Below are 23,796 nucleotides of genomic sequence, written 5' to 3' on the forward strand. Positions count from 1 at the left end.
GCTCTCATTCTCATTCTTTTATTTTTAAATTCTTTTGTTAAACTAATATTTCTTACAATATTTATATTTATATGACTTCTTTTATTCTTTCTTGACTACTTTATTTTTATTTTTTAAATATTTTATTTTACTTTTTTTGTTCTCTTTTTATTTATAATTTTTTTACTTTCACACTTTACTAGTATTAAATAACAAGAATTTTCAAATTATATTGATTAAAATTATTAATTTGAAACATATTTTCTTTTTAATTTTTGATTTTGTTAGGGTTATTAACGTTTAAGTTATTTAATTTAAAATATGAGTTGTCTATGATGCAAAACTGACTAATTATGTTATATATAAAAAATAAAGGGTCCGTCATTGCAACGCGCGGCTGATCTCAAAACTTGTTATATTCAAATTAGATGAGAAAAGAATACTAGACTTACATAAACTTTGCATAATTGCGTGTTTTACTAAATCATTTGTGTAATTTGTTAAATCTAGCTGAATTTTTTCGCCTTAATATTTTATTTTATTAAGGTAATGTTTTCGATAACAAAACAAATTGATTTATTGTTGAAACTATACCATTTGTTCTATTTTTAAATCAACTTAACAACAATTATAATATTTTCCAATTGAAATTAACAATAAAATCTAAAATCATAAGTATATATACCTACTTATGTTTTGAATCCCTATAATCACGAGGCTCTGGCGATCCACAAATTCGCTCTCCAAATGACCTAATTATTTTTCTTTTCAGGCACCAGTTACCTTATTGATTGTTATAGATATTACTGTTGCTTTTATTGGGCAGTTAAATGGTGAATAAAGGTAAGTAGGTAACCAGCTAATTAACTCTCTAGGTGGGTGAACGAGTTTTTGGCTCCAAGGTGGTTGAGCTCCGTTTCTTCTCAAGGAAATGGCGTTGAATCGCAGCAATCTTGTTGCTTCTGCTCTTAATGCTTTCATCAAGTTCAAAGGTTATCTTTCTCCTACCAACATTTTCTTAAAAACCCCTTTTTCATATTCCCTCCAATTAGGTCTTCGATTTGATCCTCCTCATAATACATTTTTAGCAGCTTCCCTACACTCCAATTCTTCCTCAATTCGTAGTGATTATGATGATCGCCCTCTATCTAGGTATCAAAAAGTTACCAACTTGAATGATGCTTACAATCTGTTTGATGAAATGACTCAGAGAAGACCTTTGCCATCTGTGGTTAATTTCAATCAGTTGTTGACAGCTGTCAGCAGAATGAAACATTATTCTTCTTCACTTGATCTTTTCAAACACATGTGTTCAATTGGTGTTCCCCTTAATGAATACACTATTAGTATTTCTATTAAGTGTTGTTGCCACTTGCACCGTACCAATGACGGTTTTGCACTTCTAGGTATTTGCTTCAGACAAGCCATTGTACCAAATGTGTGGATTTATAGTACACTCTTAGATGGACTTATCATAGAAGATAGGATTGTTGAAGCTGAGATATTCTTCAAAAAGCTTATTAAACAGAATCTCTGTGAGCCTAATGTAGTTATGTATAACACAATGATTAAGGGACTTTGTAAGTTCGGAAACAATGTTACTGCTATTGCTTTGCTTAGTCTAATGAATGAAAGAGGTCTTAAAGCTAATATTGTTACATATAGCACCATCATTGACAGTCTTTGCAAAGGCAAAATGATTGATGATGCTTTTGAACTTTTCAAAGAGCTGGTGTTTCGCAAAGGGATTCTACCAAATGTTATCACATACACTTCTTTGATTCATGGTCTTTGTAACTTGGGTCGTTGGGATGAGGTTTGTAACTTACTACAAGAAATGGAGGATGGAAGGATCTCTTTAAATGTGCAAACCTACAATGTGTTAGTGGATGCATTATGCAAAGAGAGTAAAGTAGATGAAGCACAAGCTGTTATCAACATCATGTTCGAGAGAGGACAGATGCCTGACGTAGTAACTTACAATTCACTTATTGATGGTTACTGTTTACGAGGTGAAATGAGTAAAGCAAAAACAACTTTTGATTCAATGAGACTTAGATGTCTGGTCCCTAATGTTGTCACTTACAATAGTTTAATAAATGGGTATTGTAAGAATATGATGATTGACAAGGCCATGGATATGTTTTCTGAAATGGAAAGAATAGGTTTGAAATGTAATATTGTCACTTACAGTACCATGATACAGGGATTGTTTAGCGTTGGGCGTTGTGCGGCTGCTCGCAAACTCTTTGATGAGATGCTTGCACAAGGTCAACTTCCTGATGAATTAACTTATGGAATAATTTTGAAGGGTCTTTGCAGCAACAATCTGGTAGAAGATGCATTTTCCTTGTTTAAGTTAATTGGTAATAGCAAGCTCAATTCGGATATTGTTGTGTATACCATCCTGATTGATGGTGCAAGCAAATGCAAGAAGTTTGATATCACAAGGGTTCTTTTTGAGGACCTAGTTAATAAAGGCTTGAAACCTGATGTTCAAACGTATGTTGTGATGATTAGTTCTCTTTGTAAGGAAGGTCTACCAAGTGATGCAAAGAAGTTGTTTTTAAAAATGGGTGAGAGTGGTTGTCCGCCGGATGATGTTACGTTTAACGTTCTTCTCCAAGGATATCTAAATAATAAATACTATGATGATGTAGAGATGCTTTTGCACGAAATGGAAGAAAGAAGTTACTCACTTGATGTTACGACCTTAACACTCTTATTGAACAAGATAGCAGACGGTTCATTGAAGAATACGTTGCTTGAGTTGATAGGTAGGCTAGTGCCAAAATACTTGATGGAAACTTACATGTAGCCAAAATACTTAGGGATTGGATGAAAACATCAGCTTTTGAGCCTTGGATTAATTGTGAATGGTTATGATAGAGTTGTTGACAAGTGTTGTTGGTGCTCCTGGAGATAGGTATAATGTCATTCTTATATGGATTACTATTCAGATGAAAAAGGGGGTGATTCTCGTGACGTGTGTTTCAATAGTCGTTCATTGATTGGTTGTTGTTGTATTGGTGCATTTGGTTATTGTAGTAGGACTAGATCTTTATGATCTGTTTTAATTAAATAAAAATTTTCACCAAAAAAATGCAGACGAAGATATTGGTTGAAAAGGTTATACAGTTGACATCTCAAGTATTTTGTTTACATTAATATGCTACTCTATTTGATCTGATTGGGGCATGCGACACCAGTTGTTGGTAATGATCTCATTATATGTCTTAGTTCAATTAAATTTATTTATACCTCCGGTATGTGAATTATATTGATATACTGGGAAAACGTATAGCAAAGGAAACTTGCAGTTGATGCATAAGTCAATCGGTTATAGTTATGGACTTCTGATATAACTTAAATTCTTGAATGTTCTTTTCGATTCTTCTGGGTTCATCATATAAGACATCAATGAATTAGTGTGTGACACTATACCAATATGTTACGGAGTATGTCACTATCAGTTTTGTTAATATTTTTATTATTATATGTATATGTATTTTATTGTTGATTTCTACTAATAGATTAATATACATTACTTTAGATTTACCTGATATTGTTTTGGTGTGAGATTTTTTTTACCTCTTATGGTTCTCTATGTTTATCTTTAATGATTTTAAGTATCCTACCTGAATATAGTTCGATCTAAAGAAATCTCGAATGGCTACTTTGCAGTTAGTGATGCTTGGGTAACATTATGCAAAAAGTGTATCATGGCTTAATTTCAAAAGGGAATATGTGATTTGTTATCAACATTCGTGTTAGTGATTTCACTCTTAAATAGTAAATACAACTACCTTGCATACATTGTTGTTAATGTAACAGAATATAGTGAAGCCATTGGTGCTGTTCAGCCTAAATTGGACTCAACATATTCAGATTTCACAAGGTACTTTGGTTTTTAATAAAACACCAGTATGTGTTTATGTATCCAACGAGCCCGAGTCCATGTCATTTGTCTTTGATATATATAGTACTCCGTAATATAAGATGAGATAAGATATTACATATTTGAAATTATGAAATCATTTTCCAGTCCATTGACAATGGTATTATCTGATAATGATTGGACCCTGGGTCAGTCAATTATTCACTGAAGGGTAAGAGCGAGTCACCCCCTGTATGTGTATGGCCGTATGGGACATTCTACATAAAAACCGGTTGAAGGGATTGTTTCGTTGAACATATCACGAATGGATGAAATTTGAGATGTTCATCTATTGCATAAACAAAGTCATCTATATTACTTGGTATCACTTAGCTAAATCTTAAGTAAGGCAATTTATATAATAGAATATGTTTTTGATTAGCTACAACTATGCAATGGGTCATTCGTATTCTGGATGAATTGAACATCTTAGGAGGATTAACAGGAGGAAATGGTAGTAGGAAAAGTTATTTTTCTTTCCATATAATTTTATTTTACTATTTTATTATCTATCTATCTATCTATCTATCTATCTATCTATAGATTCTATTATATTTTTAAAATGATGACATCATAATTAGGCTTTTTCCTTAACTAAAAAAAATCAAAAAAAAAAAAAAAATCTAAAATCATTAAGTGATGTCATTAATTTAATTAATTAAGAATTAAAAATAAATAGTTACTTTAATTAAAAATATACGGAGTAAATTTTATACCTAAATCAATTCATAAGAATTTCTAGGGTTTTGAATACCATCCATGAAACCTCCCAGAGAATTAAAAATAAAGGGAGTATTATGCTTCTCATCGTCTTCATATAATTTTATGCCTATTCAATTCATTTGTATTTCTAGGATTTTTAATACCATCCAAAAAACCTCCCAGGTTCTTTTCCTTTTACATATATCAATCAATCATTCTTTTTTATTTATTCTTTTAATATAAATCGTTTTTTCTAGGTTTTGGATTCAGCACCGCCATCATCGGTTCAAAAAGTAAGCCAATTGTTTTTGTTTCAAACAACTGGGCTGTGACTTTATTTTCTCAAATTTACGCGGGCCATCCTATTTGCACATATGATATGAAGAAGGGACACCTAAATAAGTTACTAAATACCTTTTGAGCTTATTTAAACTGCCCAATTAGTTCAAATTATTTGACCTTTTCTATGCTAATCTTTCTTTACGCGTATGAGTTTATATAAATGATACACAAATCAATTTTTAGATAGTGGTTAATTATACAACGTTCTCATGCTCAAATAGACATTTTGTCCCACTATATTGGGTTTTTTTTTTTTTTTTTTTTTTTTTTTTTTTTTATCAGAGTTGCACTAACATTTTGAACACTAACTTGGTAAAATAAACATAAGGTAATGTTTTTGTCAATGCAACGATTATATGTATATAAGGCTGCGTATTGAAGTATTAAATGGATGGGGTTTCCCAGGTTACCTGTGAAGGCAAGTATCTTATGTTGGTTGCACGTGATTTAATTGGTGTTGTGATTGTGATTGGTCTTGATTCAAAATCAACAAGTTTGTGCTATGTGCAATTTAAAAATTGAGTAGAATAAAAGTTAATGTAAATATATGTTTCTTTAATTATTGTTGCTTTCAATCTTATTTAAAAACTTTCCTTTCATGAGTTTCTTTAACTAAGTATGACTGTTTTTTAATTTTGAATTAGTTTGCTTATGTCTATGAGCCCTTATACTGCATAAGTTTCTGAATCATTGTTCAAAAATGTTATTTTTGATTGTTCCTATTTTGTTTTATCTTATATATGGATATGGATTGGATTTGTTGAAACAGTTAAAGCTTGATCCTAATTGTTGAATGTGTCCAGAATTATGCAAAGGCTACCCTGAGTGAAATGGTTCAGAATGCTTCAAGAGGCATCTAATGGTGCTGGAAAGTGGTGATTGTGGGGGCAGAAGTGGTACCACTACCACCTCTCTATCCACTTCATTCCAATAAAAGGTAAAATATAGTTGGTGTTTGTTTACTTTTCAAAATATGGGGTTTTTTTTTAATTTAAATTTGACGTTCTTATAATTGTTTAGTCTGTTTTAGTTTTAAGAAAGTTCTTAGTTTGAACTTTGAACAATGAGTACAAGTTAAGGGAACTGTCCCAAACCTGAACGTGAATTCAGATTTTCGAAGTCGACTACTCGTGCTAAAGCTCTACAGAATAGGACACATATTCCACCACCATCAAGAGGTATTATTAATATTGTCATATGTACCATTTTTTCTTATACTTCTTGATCGTTTTAGACTTGGGTTTGGAGTGCTATGGGTTTCAGTTTATAAGTAAGGTTGGAATTTTTTAAACTGATTTTTTTTTTTTTGCTATAGAGAGTGAACTCACAACTTACAATTGACTAATTCAGGATGTGGTATATGAATTTTGAACTTTTGTAGTTTATGAATTCATCGCTTCAATATGTCATCTCTGTATTATAATATGTTGCTGAACAAACGGGCTTTTTGAATGATGCAAAAATTATGCCTATGATAGTATGATATTGCTTTGAATATTGTCAGAAAGAGTAGTGTCTATTAAGGTTTGAATCTCCGTTTATACTTGCGGTATACATTTATCTACTGGAATTCTAAAGCTGTAATTTTGTGAGTGTGAAATTACCTTAAAAAGAGAATTTATGTAATTAGAAATATTTTTCATGTTTCTTTGTAGCTTCGGTGATCAGAAAAAAAGAGTACCCAAGACTATTACTTGCATTACCTTTGAATGATATTTACTGTAATGGTTGCAAATGAGAGGGTTTTATGATGCCTTGCAGATTATATGATGCTTCTCAAATTTTGTATTGTTTCGATTGTTATATATTTTGCTAAAAGAATTATTCACATTGTTATTATGAAGTTCAGTATTAGTATAGTTGGTAGATTGTTTGTCGATTGTCGATTAATTAAATAATTGATGTAAAATTTAAGTGTATTATAACATTTATACTATACTTATTTTCAACAATTATTATAGAAATACAGTGCAAGTCGCCATGTATATATGTTAATGATAATATATAAGTAGTTTTTAGGATTGTCGTTAACATGTTTTAAATCATTGTACGTTGCGGTTGTCTATTACTTTTTAATTAACGGTTATGAAGTTGTACAATACTTTAAAGCGTGTTAGAAGGAAACAAATTCTAAATTTATATTTTAATTTACACTTTTAAAATAAAACTAGTGAAATGACCCGTGGAAACGCGGGTTTGTTTAAACGAAACAGTTTAATGATATGTTTTACTTAAGTAAATGTAAATGTTAAAGTCATTTAGCTTATTGCCCCGTGGAACCACTTATTACGACTAAGAAACTTCTCGTTGATATTTACAAACATAAAGTTCGTTCAAAATTGAGTATTTATATTTATATTAATAATAATAATAATAATAATAATAATTAATAATAATAAATACCTTTTAAATTTTTTTAGAAAAATAAAATTACAATTTAGGAGAGATTAATATTTCCTTTTATAAAAGATTTTGTATTATTTTTAAATTAAAGTAATATATAATTATGACATCATCATTATGAAAATTAAGCTTAATGATGACATCATCATTTTAGAGGTTTATTAGATTATATAGATGACAACTGATGTGTGCAGCGGGGTGTACGAAATAGTATTTATTTTTACTACAAAATGCGACGAAATATTACACAAATTTTATTTATTTATTTATCGAGTGGATATACCTAAACCTTGCTACAACACTTATAGGCAGTGTACCTAATCGTAGAGTAGTGTAGTTTTTAGTAAGTCTGGTTCGTTCCACAGGGAGCTGGTGAAGTTAACGCTATATTATTAAGTTTATTTGTAAAAATATATATATAAATAAGTAGTAGTATTATTATAAAATGGGGGTTTTACCGTTTAATGACCGGTTTGTCGATTTTAAGCGTAAAAATAAATGACAAAAATTAAAGTGCGTAAAATAAATTGCGATAAATAAAATGACAGGAAATAAAATGACAGAAAATAAAAGTGCGATGAAAAATACAATAAAACAATTATGCTTATTTAAACTTCCGTAATCATGATGTTTGACGTGTTGATTTTAATTTATTACCATGGGTTAATTGTCCTTTGTCCTGGTTTATTTGATACCTATCTGGTTTTTGTCCATAATAGTCCATCGGTCATAAATATAAAGTGCGAGTATCCTCGTCAAATTACCCTTATACCCGAAGTCAAATATTCCAACTGATTAAGGATTTAAACTGTGACGCAGTTATCACTTCTGTCAACAATTACACCAGTTATCACTGTATGTAATCTACCCCTGTTTTGATTAGATATGAATATTAATTTACCCACTTGATCAGTTTGAATAATCAATTACCCAACCCGATTGATTAATTAAATGATTATAACAGATTCCATATGAACGTCACTAAATAGGACAACCATAATCATTATTAATTATTAGGTTAATTAATTTGAAGATAGGTTTGACAGACTCCAATGAGTTGTCACTCAATTAGACAATACCCCCCATCTATTAATAGTCAATAGTCCAATTTCCACAAGTGTCGGTCTTTTGCCCAAACCTTAATTATGGTACAAAGCCCAATTACCCAATTTTAGTAATTAGCCCAACATCATGATTACTTCGTTTTAAATAAGCATAATAATAACTTAGCTACGAGACATTAATATAAAAAGGTTGAACATAACTTACAATGATTAAAAATAGCGTAGCGTTACACGGACAGAATTTCGACTTACACACTCAAACGATCTCTATCATAAATCTTATTATTATCATAATTTAAAATTAAAATTAAAATTATTGTTATATCTTATTAAGTTAACATTATGATAGAGATATAGAATATAGATATTGATAATAGATAGATGGATCGATATATAGATTTAGGATAGAAAAATGTATCTTTCAATTGATCGTTACATAGCCTTTTATAGGCGAAATTAGAAATTGAATTTTCATTTACGACCCCTGAACTATGCTTAATTAACAACTTTTTATTATTTAATATTATTCTTATTATGAATTATTTAAATATTATATTTTATTCTTGTGCATAGTTGACTCGTAATTTTTACACCGTTGCGTCGAGCGTTGAGAGTTGACTCATGTCCCGGTTCCGGATTTTCGAACGTCCTTTCGTACAATTTTATATCGTGTACTTTGCGTTTTGTAACTTGTACTCTTGTCATTTTTAGACGTTCTTCATCAATAAATTGAACCTTTTGAATTGTATCTTGTACATTTGAGCTTTTTGGACGTTTTGGTCTTTCAAATCTTCGTTTTTGTCTTTAAATCTTCATTTTCGAGCGATTTGCGTCTTTCGTCTTCGCACTTATTTATTTAACTATTACAACTAAAAATAAGGAAATTACATTTAAAAACTTTACATATTGGAACGATATTGCTACTAAATATATGTTCATTTGGAACACTATCAAATATCCCCACACTTGAGCGTTGCTTGTCCTCAAGCAATACAGAACTTGAAATAAAAACATACATGAATCACTTTTTTATTCATCACATTTTGTACATCAGTGATTTTGATATAGCGGTATAAACAATGACAGTAATGATGGTTAAAGGTGGGTGTGTCATCCACAGTTGCCTTGGGTTTAGGTCAACGACACTTGCAATCAAATAGCCGATTTACTTTCGGTTTCCAAAGCAAAGTGCACATTTGAAAGGCGGTTTACAGTCCCACATGACTATAAAAATTTAGATCCTTTAAGGAAATTGGATCTTTATGAAAACATTTGATCTTTTGAAAATTCAAGCTAGATTTTACCCTAGACAAGTTTTCTGATTTGATCCATCATCGGTGTTGCAAAATATATTTGTGGATCAATATTTTGGCTAAAAAATTTTAGGTTCGTGTAATCCACTGCTATCCCGGTATCGAATAGCACACATCCAGTTTACTTGTTCCGTATATTACCTTTCGGTAAACTACCGTCCGGTTGTAAAGGAAAGCGATGAACAAGAAACTGTTAAGGCAATGTCCCGTGACATGCAGATGATTATGGTCTTATTAACGTGTCGGATGCTAGAACTATCCTTGGTAGGAGCGATAGTAAAGATCATCCTATAATTTTTCGGTCTGGCACAAGGTCCTGTCTCCGACCATGCTATGCAACCACCGTTCTTACGGTTGACACCCGTTTTGGTTCAGGTGACCTAATGAATTCCAGGTGAATTTCTTAGGATTTTACGTTCAATGGTAATGAACGCATTGAAAATGGTTTTTCAGAAAACAAATCGGTTTGTATTTTTGATCAAAATATTTTCTCGTTCATGCTCGAGTTTAGATATCATCGAATTCCATGAGTTTGAATTCTCAATCTTTAAGGTCAATCTCTAGGATTGAGTATTATCAGTCTTAAAAGCTGATTTTTAATCTTTAAGGAGATTATCCTTTTCTGGAGATCTGATTAATTAGTCTTATCAAGCTAATTTGCACGGTGCCTCCCCATTGTACGAGATAAATCCTTCTCATGGTTAGGATAAATCTGACCACTTGGCGACCCTGTTTGATGCTGAGGTCCGTGGATTTCCTGCTGATTTTAGAGATGACTTTTTTAGATTTTTCGTCAACCTACAGCTGGTCTGGACGACAACTTCATGACCTAAATCAAGAAGTGCGTGTCTTTTTCGGAAGACTTTACTTCCTTTTAATGATGGAATTGATTCATCGTGTAGATCCATCTTTCTTTAAAATATATTACAGTAAACCGGGTAAAACTGATTAGTATCGTCCAAAGCAAAAGTACCTGCAATAATTCTTATACAAAAATGTGATAGATAGTTTTTAATTGAATAACTTGGTACATTCTCCCCACACTTAGCTTTTATTTATTCTTTTCTTTGCCTTTTTATTCTCTTCTATCCCATTTTAAATGAATTCAAGCGTTTTGGGTTGTTTTTCAATTTATGTCCTTTTCGAGGTAACGATAATTTCGGTATTAACACCTAGTTTTCATCGTTCATAAATATGTATAAACATGATTTTAAATTCATTTAGTTGAAAATTTTTCAAATTTTCACAAAATTTGGCAAATAAACTAAGTGCAAACCCGAGAGAATTTATAACCCTTCCCCACACTTGAGATCTTGCAATGCCCTCATTTGCAAGAAATCAGTAAAAATTTAAATTCATGAGGGTGATTAGTGTAGAAAAATGATTAAAAATACCGAGTTTGCAAACATATTGTTGTTATTTCACATTTGATATTTTGTTTCTTGTCGTCAAAATTAGTACCTTTTTATGAACTTAATGACAGTCTTTGACAGTGCGTTATTTTACCCTGTTTTGTATATAACATAAAATACAAACATACATAATTTTGAAGTTGGGTATATTACCCCACGTTCAAAAATTTATAAAATCTAATATTTTTTTTTTTTGGCATACTTTAAATCAATTAAATTAAAAATAATGATAACAAAATTTGTCGCCCCGCCCTCGGGTAAAGTAATTTCGGTTCAACTACCTAATCTTCAACTCACGACGAATTTTAGAAATCATTTTTTTACTTAATGAAATAAAGTAAATTTTGTTTTTTAAAAACACACAAAACTTAAATTTAAAAAGCATATTAATTTCATATAAAACCTACAAAGCAAAAATTCAGAATGGAGGGAGAAAACTAGTTCTTTAGTGTCTGCTAGCGGAAAAGACCAATCGGATTCCATTCTCGGAACTACACGAGAACAGAATAACTAATTCTAAATAACATCGTCTTCTTTTTAGAACATTTGAATCTCCCCACACTTAGGTAGCTGTGGTGTTGAAATTGTGATTAACTTCATCGTCAATTTCTCTTGGTCCATAATCAACTTGCATATCCGTGACTTTTTCTTTAAGCCATTGGTCGGATTCCTGTGTAATATCCATAATTTCAACTAGCTTCGCCTTTTCTTTAGGCGATAGATTGGATACTAATCGGTTACATAACTTAAAGTTCCCTTTGCTTCTAGCATCGCGAATCCATTTAATAAGTTTCTTCATTGAACTGTTAATAACGGGGTCATTTAATTTCGTATCAACAACGGGGTTCTTTGTTATCATGTCATCATTAGGTGTTACTTCATTTTCCCCACACTTAGGCGTTTTATTATTATTAAGCACTACCGTTGGAGTTGGTAAAACCACATGGTTCTTACCAATTGTTTTTACTGGTTCAACGGTTTTGGCTGGTGGAGATTTAGACTTTCGAATCGTAAAGGTGATCGATTTGTCACCACTTTTAAGTGTCATTCTTCCATTTTCTACATCAAATAACGCCCCGGTGGACGCAAAGAATGGTCGACCTAAAATTAGAGGAATGTTTGGGTCCTCTTCTATGTCAATGACAATGAATTCGACTAGAAAGGTTAAATTGCCTACTTGAATGGGTAGGTTGTCAGCAATTCCAACTGGGTGCTTAATGGTTTGATCAAAGAGTCGAATACTCATATCCGTTGGACTTAACTTACCTACACCTAATCTTTTATATAATGAAAGAGGCATAACATTCACACTTGCACCTAAATCTGCTAATGCATCATACATGACACAATCACTAAGTAGACAAGGAACAATAAATTCACCCGGATCACCTACTCTTGGTGGAGGTTTTGGTGGAACTGTATTCACCGGGTTTACTTCTACGGCTTTTGTTTCTTGCACTTTCTTATTCTTTTTCTTCTTCTTCTTTCCAGAGGTATCACAATCTTTATTACCTATCACTTGCTCATACTCAACTCCTTTTCTTGGAAACGGGATGGGTGGTTTGTATGGTGCCACCACTGGCTTTACATACTCGGGTGGTGGTGGTGTAACTTCTTCATTGTTACTCTCATCTAAAACCTTCCAATCTTCTGGAGCTGGTTTTTCAGAATTTGTTGACACCATATTAACATTCTCTTTCCGAGGATTTACTTCAGTATTACTCGGTAGCTTTCCTTGTTCCCTCTCACTCATCATGCTAGCAAGAGTACCTACGTGTTTTTCAAGATTCAAAATGGAAGCTTGTTGAGTTCTTAATGACTGATCAAACCTCTCGTTCGTTTGGGTTTGAGATGTAATGAATTGTGTTTGAGATTCAATCAGCTTTGCCATCATTTCTTCTAGATTTGGCTTTTTCTCTTCGGTTTGTTGTGGTGGTTTATACAAGCTAGGTCTTTGTTGATTGAAAGTGTTGTTTTGAGTTGGTTGGTTATTCGGACCTTGTTGGTTATACGAATTGTTGTTGGGTCCGTTTGGATTGTAAAGAATGTTTTGATTTCGATTGAAGTTTAACTTTGGCGGTTGATAATTATTTTGATAATTATTTCCAGGCCTTTGGTTCATATAGGAAACATTCTCTCGTTGTTCCAATGTTGGTTCAATGTGACAATCTTTCAATAAGTGTGGTCCACCGCATTGCTCACAACTGATTCGTATTGCGTGAATATCTTTATTCATCTTTTCCATTCGTCTTTCGAAAGCATCTATTTTTGCGGAAACGGAATCAAAGTCATGGCTAGAATCGGCTCTAGCCGCTTTAGATGATCGAAAGATATCTTTTTCTTGATGCCACTCATGTGAGTGGGAGGCTGTATTATCAATAATTTTGTAAGCTTCAGTTGCGGTTTTCTTCATGATGGAACCACCAGCTGTTATGTCGATGTCTTTTCTTGTAGCGATGTCTACGCCTTGGTAGAATATTTGTACTATTTGGTAAGTGTCTAAACCGTGTTGAGGACATCCTCTCAACATCCTTCCGAATCTTGTCCACGCCTCATATAATGTTTCATTTGGCTTTTGCGCGAACGTAACAATTTCTCCTTGAAGTCTCACGGCTTTGGATGCCGAAAAGAATCGTTTAAGAAATTTTTCAAATAAAACATCCCATGTGTCAATCGCCCCTTCAGGTAACGATTCTAACCAATCTTTGGCTTCTCCCTTTAAAGTCCAGGGAAACAACATGAGATAGATCTGCTCATCTTCCACTTCTCGGATTTTGAATAGTGTACAAATTCTTTTAAATGTACGAAGGTGTTCGTTAGGATCTTCATTCGGTGCACCACTGAATTGGCATTGGTTAGTTACCATGTATAGAATTTGTCCTTTGATTTCATAATCTGGCGCATTAACTTCTGGCTTAATAATGGCGTGACCTTGGCCCGTGCGTGTGGCTCTCATTCGATCTTCCATACTTAGAGGTTCCGTTACTTCCATAATTGAATTTGTTGAATACGAATCACTAGAGGATTCTGATTTAATGGTTTGTGGCTCAGGAGGAATAATTAGTGGTTCAGGATCTTGGAATTGTCCTTGAATATGCTCCGGGTTCTTAATTGTGAAGTCGGGTTCAAAAGATGGATTATCGGAAATTTGAGTTGGAGTTCTTGTTCGACTAGATGACGATTCTAAAGAAAAATCAACGGCGACAATATTTGCTAGATGTCTTGATCGAGTTACAGGTGGTGAACGTATGACCGGCGGCGAACGTCTTGCTCGGTGCATTCACTGAATATCCTATTAGTTTTTAAAAAAGGAAAGAAAAATTATAATAAGTTATCCAATTAATAGACTTTTCTGATTTTGCCCACGTTTCGAATAGCCAAAAGATGCAGCAGAGGGGCAGGATTCGTTTGGTCTCAATATAATTGAGGACTGTTTGGCTCCAACAACCCGGTCCACGTACAAATCCAACTATTACTACGAACCAGAAAATTTTGATGTCTATCAATTTAACCACTTAAAATAAATTTTCGTAATTTTAAGAAATTTAGAGAAGAAGTAGAAAAAATTCTAAGTCCTAAAAACTAGAATGGCGAGAAATAAGAGAGAAAAAGATTGCGCGTCGAAAAGTGTCGAAAAATAAAAAGGTCGAAAAATAGGCGTCGAAAAATAAAAATTAGAAAGTAGTGCGAAATACGGCGTCGTAAAATTCTAAAGCACCTAAAACTTAGTCTAAGGAATAAGCACTTAAGGGATTTTACGGCAAAACCTAAAAATTCTAGAAGTAAAAATAACTATGGCAAAACTAAACTTAATACTAAAAGTTGCGACTATAGTCTAAAAATCTAAAGGTAATAAAACTAAAAAAAAAACATTTTTTTTATAGACAAAATCTTAAAAAAATATATTTTTTTTAATAAATTTTTTTTTTTTTACGTTTTTTTTTTTTTACGTTTTTTTTTTTTACGTTTTTTTTTTAAAACGATTTTTTTTACAAATTAATAATTTTTTTTATAATTATTATTTTTTAAAACTTTTTTTTTTTAATTCATTTACTATTCATGAATAGTAAATGAAAAGAAATTAATTAATTTACTATTCACATGAAAGCGATATGATAGAAATTATTAATTACAAGTTACATAATATACCCCTGAAGTTTTTAATAAATACGACTTTTTAAAATTTTACGTATCAAATTTTGATTCTAAAATATTATTATATTATTATATTCTATTTCAATATTATTATATTATTATATTTTATTTCAATATTATTATAATTAAAAATATAGCGTTTTAGCGCTCCCCGGCAGCGGCGCCAAAAACTTGATGTGTGCAGCGGGGTGTACGAAATAGTATTTATTTTTACTACAAAATGCGACGAAATATTACACAAGTTTTATTTATTTATTTATCGAGTGGATATACCTAAACCTTGCTACAACACTTATAGGCAGTGTACCTAATCGTAGAGTAGTGTAGTTTTTAGTAAGTCCGGTTCGTTCCACAGGGAGCTGGTGAAGTTAACGCTATATTATTAAGTTTATTTGTAAAAATATATATATAAATAAGTAGTAGTATTATTATAAAATGGGGGTTTTACCGTTTAATGACCGGTTTGTCGATTTTAAGCGTAAAAATAAATGACAAAAATTAAAGTGCGTAAAATAAATTACGATAAATAAAATGACAGGAAATAAAATGACAGAAAATAAAAGTGCGATGAAAAATACAATAAAACAATTATGCTTATTTAAACTTCCATAATCATGATGTTTGACGTGTTGATTTTAATTTATTACCATGGGTTAATTGTCCTTTGTCCTGGTTTATTTGATACCTATCTGGTTTTTGTCCATAATAGTCCATCGGTCATAAATATAAAGTGCGAGTATCCTCGTCAAATTACCCTTATACCCGAAGTCAAATATTCCAACTGATTAAGGATTTAAACTGTGACGCAGTTATCACTTCTGTCAACAATTACACCAGTTATCACTGTATGTAATCTACCCCTGTTTTGATTAGATATGAATATTAATTTACCCACTTGATCAGTTTGAATAATCAATTACCCAACCCGATTGATTAATTAAATGATTATAACAGATTCCATATGAACGTCACTAAATAGGACAACCATAATCATTATTAATTATTAGGTTAATTAATTTGAAGATAGGTTTGACAGACTCCAATGAGTTGTCACTCAATTAGACAATACCCCCCATCTATTAATAGTCAATAGTCCAATTTCCACAAGTGTCGGTCTTTTGCCCAAACCTTAATTATGGTACAAAGCCCAATTACCCAATTTTAGTAATTAGCCCAACATCATGATTACTTCGTTTTAAATAAGCATAATAATAACTTAGCTACGAGACATTAATATAAAAAGGTTGAACATAACTTACAATGATTAAAAATAGCGTAGCGTTACACGGACAGAATTTCGACTTACACACTCAAACGATCTCTATCATAAATCTTATTATTATCATAATTTAAAATTAAAATTAAGATTATTGTTATATCTTATTAAGTTAACATTATGATAGAGATATAGAATATAGATATTGATAATAGATAGATGGATCGATATATAGATTTAGGATAGAAAAATGTATCTTTCAATTGATCGTTACATAGCCTTTTATAGGCGAAATTAGAAATTGAATTTTCATTTACGACCCCTGAACTATGCTTAATTAACAACTTTTTATTATTTAATATTATTCTTATTATGAATTATTTAAATATTATATTTTATTCTTCTGCATAGTTGACTCGTAATTTTTACACCGTTGCGTCGAGCGTTGAGAGTTGACTCATGTCCCGGTTCCGGATTTTCGAACGTCCTTTCGTACAATTTTATATCGTGTACTTTGCGTTTTTTAACTTGTACTCTTATCATTTTTAGACGTTCTTCATCAATAAATTGAACCTTTTGAATTGTATCTTGTACATTTGAGCTTTTTGGACGTTTTGGTCTTTCAAATCTTCGTTTTTGTCTTTAAATCTTCATTTTCGAGCGATTTGCGTCTTTCGTCTTCGCACTTATTTATTTAACTATTACAACTAAAAATAAGGAAATTACATTTAAAAACTTTACATATTGGAACGATATTGCTACTAAATATATGTTCATTTGGAACACTATCAACAACCAATATTATCTCTTATGATTGGATGTTGATTGTTGAATATGCATTTTAGGTGTTTGATGAAATGTTCAGCTGACGAGTTTTTTAGTCAGACTATGTGATTTCACGGTTCATTAAACTAAATGATTTTATCATTTACATTCACTTAATACTTAAAACATATCATTAAACAGTTTCGTTTAAACAAACTCGTGATTTCACGAGTCATTTCACTAGTATATATATATATATATATATATATATATATATAGGGTCATCATCAAGAGGGAAGTGATTTTTAGGGGGGAAGGGGGAAGTTTAGCAATTTAGTGGATCTGCTGGTAAAAACCTGAAAAACACAGAGGGGCAATTTGGTCAATTTGCAAATCAGATAAAAAAGGCGCTGAATAAAAATAATAACGAAAATAAAATAAAATGAATAAAAATAAAAAGAATACTGATTATTTTCGTTCGTAATTCTAGGGTTTACTTCATCGTTCCATTTTCTAGGGTTCAATCGATCAAATTCTTTCATTCAATCACTCGCTTTCACACAGTAATCGATCAAATTCTTTCATTCAATCGATCAAATTCTTTCATTAAATAGCTGAAGAAAATGAAACTGAAGAAAGATCAAAATTAAATGACGGGAGATTCATCAAAAAGGGGGAAAAATTATTCGATAAAGGAAAATCGAAAAAAACTGAAGGTTCAGGTAATAAACATATTACGATTTATGAATTATAAAGAATTGTATGTTACATTCTACAATTTTTTGTGAATCTGTATAAATCTGAATTAATTAACATACAAATTCGTTGTAATGAATATTCATGATATAAAAATATTTGTGTTAATGAAACCTAGGAATCAGATCATGTGTGTTCAGTGAAATTTTAAAAACATTACTTGTGTTGAATGTTTCATAATAAAAGAGACTTTGATAGTATGGTTTACCTCTAGTATATGAACGAGTAATAAATGTAATGAATATACTCTGTATGTACATAATTAAAAGTGTATCACAGTTTTATATTTCATCATGTTTATATTACATGTCCTGAGTATTATGATATTATGATTAATCATGATTAAAAAAGAGTATATGATATAATATTAAATTGTGCATTGTATTTGTATGAATCTGAATGAATTATAATACAGATTCGTTGTAATGAATATTTAAGAGATAAACATATTTGTGTTAATGAAACTTAGGAGTCAGATCATGTGTGTTCAGTGAAATTTTAAAAACATTACTTGTGTTGAATGTTTCATAATAAAAGAGATTTTGATAGTATGGTTTACCTCTAGTATATGAAAGAGTAATAAATGTAATGAATGTGCCCTGTATGTACATAATTAAAAGTGTATCACAGTTTTATATTGCATCATGTTTATATTACATGTCCTGAGTATATGATAGAATATTAAATTGTGCATTGTATTTGTGTGAATCTGAATGAATTATCATACAGATTCATTGTAATGAATATTCAAGAGATAAACATATTATTGTTAATGAAGATTAAGAGTAAGATCATGTGTCTTCAGTGAAATTTTAAAAACATTACTTGTGTTGAATGTTTCATAATAAAATAGATTTTGATAGTATAGTTTACGTCTAGTATATGAAAGAGTAATAAATGTAATGAATGTGCCATGTATGTACATAATTAAAAGTGTATCATATTTTTATAATGAATATTATTGAAATTGTTACAGGTGAAAAAAAAGAACAAGGGAAACGGAAAGAAGTGCAAATACAAAAACCCAAAAAGAAACAGAAACTAGTTGATTTGGAAATTATAGATTCAAAGTATTTGGAGAATGTTTTTGTTCAATTGTTAAAGAAGTATAATGTCATTCCAAAAGGTAAAGAAAAAAAATTGGGTGAAGGAAGTAGTGAACAAGTGCAATCTGATGATTATTTTGTTCAACATAAAGAAGTCTGCAAGATGAAAAGCACAAAAGAAACAGGTAACTCTATTTGTTGTCAATTTAAGCTAATATTTAACTATAAAAAGTGAAAATATTATATATGATGCATGTTAGTAATGTTAATTGACAAATCAACTAATTATATGCTATTCAATTTTTTTATTTATTATAGTTTTTATAAAATGTTACATGTATTGAATCTTGTATATACTGATTACATATGTAATATACGCAGCTATACGACAAGTTGAAGAAATAATGAAATCAAGATCATTTCCAAGATGTTTGTACAACGCCATTCAATGCATGTCAATTCAGCAAAGAAACAAAATCAAAGAGATAGGTTTTGGATCAATCTTAGAAATAAAATTCTCTGAAAATAATATGAAGCTTGCATATTATTTAGCTGATAAGTTTGATGAAATTACATCAACTTTAAACCTCAAAAAAGGATCAATTCCAATAACAAAAAAAAACAGTTCATGAACTACTTGGAGTACCAATCGGTGGAATGAATATAAAGCCAGTTGAAAGAGTTGATTTAGAGGAACCAATAACAAAAATGTGGAAAGCGAATTTCGGGAAGCAAACAGTAAGGTGTGGGGATATAGTTGATTATATAAAAACAACAAAAGAAGCTGACAGAACCTTCATATTGAATTTTCTGATATTATTTGCAACATGCTTTGGCCAATCAACAAAATTTGGAAATTGCAACACAAAGTGCCTTCCAAGTATAACAGATGATGTTGATATATCCAAACTAGATTGGTGTGGGTACGTTTATGAATGTCTTTTGTAAAGTAAAAAAGGTTGGAACAGGGGAGAAGGTGGTCAATTCTACAGTGGACCAGTAACTTTGCTAATTGTGAGTCAAATACTTCTATTATTATTGTTATTAGACTTTTAAAATGAATTTCAAGTAGGAAATTAATAGTTAAACACATGTAATGTTTTATTATATGTATGCAGCTGTTGTACCTGGAAAAGGTAAAATGTGAGGGATATGATCATAAACGTAAAAAGGCTGTTATTGAGAAATGGACAGCAGATGACATCAAAAGAAGGATTGAATTGGAGACAGCTAAAGGAGAATTTGGTGAAGGTGAAATTCAAGAAGATGGAGATAATGAAGAAACAAAATCAAATGAAGATCAGAATCAAGTACTTAGCCAGCCAAGATATACTTACATTCCAAATCCAATTGAAGAAAAGTTAAACTGAAATAAAACTATGAATTAATATGATTTATTTTTATAATGTTACATGCATTGAATGTTATTCTATGACAATGAATGTTATTAAATATTATGATGTTTTATATTTTACATGCATTGAATATTATTCTATAACAAATAAATATGAAGCAATACATTGATTGCTTGGAGTTGAGATACGAGCACATTGTTGAAGAAACCGAACAACTCATGGTATTGTTGAAGGAAGCATTAAAGAAGTATCCAAACAGTGAGGATATAAGAAGCTGCGGAGAAAAAATCTTATTGATTTTTCAAGAACATGAAAACAAAGAAGAAGAAGAATCAGCATTGAAATCAGAAATTATACTAGATGAAGTTACAGGCCTTCCAATGAATGAGTTCCTAAATATAATTGATGAAAACACAAAGAAAGTGACACTTTCAAAGTTGAGACCAACAATAATGGATGATGCTTCTGTTCCAAAATTTGATCTTCTAAATGAACATGGTATAAAAGATGTTCCAAGTGCAAGTTTAAAGGTTGAAGGAAAGTACAAGATTAGTAATGTTAATGAGTTCGAAAATGACGTTTCAAGCTTCTTGCATTGTTTTATTGATGATCCTCTGTAAGTATCTAATCTATTGTAAGAAAGTTAATTTACTATATCATGTTTATAAGAACAATAATTTAAATACATAGTATGTTGATTTTCACAATTTTAGGAAGATTGTATTCAGGAGTATAGTTGGAAATACACTAAATAGAATACAAGTTGGAAGTTTACTTCATCATACAAAAATATCAACCTCTGTTATAGACTGCTGGTCAAACATCTTGAATCATGAAGAAAAATTACTTGGGAGTAATGACTGTTCAAGATACTTTTTTGGAACCACAATCATAGTAAGTCTTGTACAATTATTGATGAAAAAATGTAATTGTTTAACATATAGTTTTTATAATTCTAATGATAGAACACAATAAAAATAAGTTGTAATGCATCATTAATTTCTAATAAAAATAAATATATTTTTGTGATAAATGCAGTCTGAAGAAATGCTGAACGAAGGTGCTTACAAAGAAGAAGTTTATATAAGATTTAGAACGAACTTGATAGTACAAGCAACATCAGAAAACATAGATTTCAGATTCGCAAAGACAGATCTGGTATGACACTCTATATCATAAATAAAATGCATATATGTATAGGTATAAGAAATAGTTTAAATTTAACTATTAGTTTTATTTGAAAATGTAGGTGTTCTTTCCTGTAATGTCAAAAGAGCTGAATTACCTGATAGTTTTCAATCTTAAAACTTCAGATGTTGAAATAATTGATCACATAAAAGCTTATATTCATACTCGTTTGAACTATGGCAGTTTACCAACTAGCATTGTAAGTAAATCATCATTTTGTTAAATTGAAAAACAAACATGTATATTAAATTTGTATTGCTAAGTTTATTTGTTTGAATTGCAGACACACTTGTTTTCAAAATACTTGGAAGATGTTTCTCATCCAAACTGCAATTTGATTAGAAATTGTATACCAAAAATGAAGATTGTGCCTTGGGGCATAAGTGAGAATAACATAGATTTTGGGGTGATGATGATGAGACACATGGAGGTGTACAGGAGTGAAATTCAGTGGGATTGTGGACTAGATGTTGAAGGAAACCATCAACGCAGTCAAATTGAGTTGTTGAGAAAGAAATATGCAAACAAAATTATTTTGAGTGATCTTAATAAAACAAGAGATGATGTGATTGATGATATGAAATATTTCAATGGAAACTACAATGAAAGCCACAGAAGGATCCTCAAAGAAGAAGCAAGGAAGAGATGCCATGAATATTTCAGAAACAACAGAGGAACATGTATGTTATAAACTACTTTTAATATTATTACATACAGTGAATGTTTTATACTATTTGTCTAATAACATGATTTATTTTGATGGAAATAGAAAACTGGTGAGATTGAAATAAGCAGAGAAGCTTCATTGGAAGATTGATAAAAGAAGAAAGTTTACTTCAAACAAAATTCGATGCAAAAGAATAAACTTTAAAACGTTGTAGTTTCTTATTTTCATTTTTACAAATTAAGACAATATTTGATATATGTTAAAACTATGTATTAGATTGTTATGAACAAGATCTAGCTATGATATAATGAATAATAATGGATGTTATTAAAGTTTATGATATTAAAAGTTGTGACTAAATCTTATCATATTAAATCCATTATATATCATGTGAAGATATTTCAGTATTATTGCAACCTATGTTTGGATAGTCTTATTGTAAAAAAGTCATTTTGCTATAATATTTTTTGTTTGAAATGATATTTCAGTTTTTTTTTATATTTTTTATGTAATTTTATGGAAATAACTATTTAAATAATGAAGAATATTAAATATATAATATCATTACATAAGGAGAATGTTATCAATGTGTATAATAATTGATCATTTTGTAATAAGCTAAATAAAAATCTAAAAAATTAAATTAAATTTTTGAATATTCAAGTAAAACGAATAAAACTAAAAAGGTAAAATCGAATATTTAAGTAAAAATGATTGTAAAAGGGTAAAAACTGTAACAAAATAAAACTAAAAGGTAAAATTTTGAATAGTAATCCCCTCCAATTTATCACATTAACACATTTCTCATTTTCATTATTTCACCTGACACTCCAAATTTTTCCTTTTAGCAATTAGAAAAATGAAACCCTAGCTTCAACGATAAACCCAAAATCGAAGAAAGTACAATGGTCGAAGATAATAGAACCATCGATTTCAAAGTATACAGTAAGTAATCTATCACTGAATCATGTATTTTACATTATTTTTAATTGAAGTATAAAACCCTAATATATAACGATTTCTTATTATCTAGCACCAAGAAAGAAGGCAAACTTAAAGCTCAAATTAAACACGAGGAAAAGTAAGTTTATATATACAGTTTATTTAATGCATTATACTTGAAAATATTTAAAAATATCATGAATCATTTTATTTTTTGTTATTGTTGTTGCATAACATTCAGTAAATGTAATGTTTTATCAGGTCCTGAGATTAATAGTAACGAAACAACTTGTTTCAGTTATTTATTTTTTATTTTTTATTTTTAAATATATGTTGTACATGTAAAGTTTTAAAAAAAATGTTAAATTAGAGTTTTAAGGAAAGTAATTTAATATTTGTTGCATGCAGACACTATTGAAATGGTTGAAGATACACATCTAATGGATCAGCATACAGGTTTAAAACAATTACATATGTTGAATATTATAAATTGAATATATCTTATGCATTATACTCGAAATAGTTTAAAAATACTATGAATCGCATGTATGTCG

At 30.4% G+C, this 23,796-nt stretch overlaps 1 protein-coding gene and 1 long non-coding RNA gene across 4 annotated transcripts; both read left to right on the forward strand.

Annotated features, from left to right (window-relative positions):
* The first annotated feature begins 718 nt into the window (after window positions 1-718).
* LOC139893183 (uncharacterized) lies at window positions 719-3,541 on the forward strand. Its single transcript, XM_071876331.1, has one exon. It carries the CDS (start codon window positions 911-913, stop codon window positions 2,795-2,797), a length of 1,887 nt encoding a protein of 628 aa, XP_071732432.1. The 5' UTR covers window positions 719-910; the 3' UTR covers window positions 2,798-3,541.
* A 1,155-nt stretch (window positions 3,542-4,696) lies between these two features.
* LOC139893184 (uncharacterized) lies at window positions 4,697-6,839 on the forward strand. Of its 3 annotated transcripts, XR_011774380.1 has the most exons (4): window positions 4,697-4,911; window positions 5,764-5,897; window positions 5,981-6,138; window positions 6,616-6,839. It is a non-coding gene; the product is annotated as an uncharacterized lncRNA (long non-coding RNA). The 3 variants fall into 3 exon arrangements; XR_011774378.1 differs by having other exon boundaries at window positions 5,764-6,138; XR_011774379.1 differs by lacking the exon at window positions 6,616-6,839 and adding an exon at window positions 6,276-6,312 and having other exon boundaries at window positions 5,764-6,138.
* The last annotated feature ends 16,957 nt before the right edge of the window (window positions 6,840-23,796 follow it).

The sequence above is a fragment of the Rutidosis leptorrhynchoides genome, chromosome 2 (assembly GCF_046630445.1).
Source record: "Rutidosis leptorrhynchoides isolate AG116_Rl617_1_P2 chromosome 2, CSIRO_AGI_Rlap_v1, whole genome shotgun sequence".
In the NCBI taxonomy this organism is placed as follows: Eukaryota; Viridiplantae; Streptophyta; class Magnoliopsida; order Asterales; family Asteraceae; genus Rutidosis; species Rutidosis leptorrhynchoides.

Excerpts from the sequence above, each read along its gene's own strand:
- LOC139893183 (XM_071876331.1), top strand. The coding sequence starts at position 911 with ATGGCGTTGAATCGCAGCAATCTTGTTGCTTCTGCTCTTAATGCTTTC.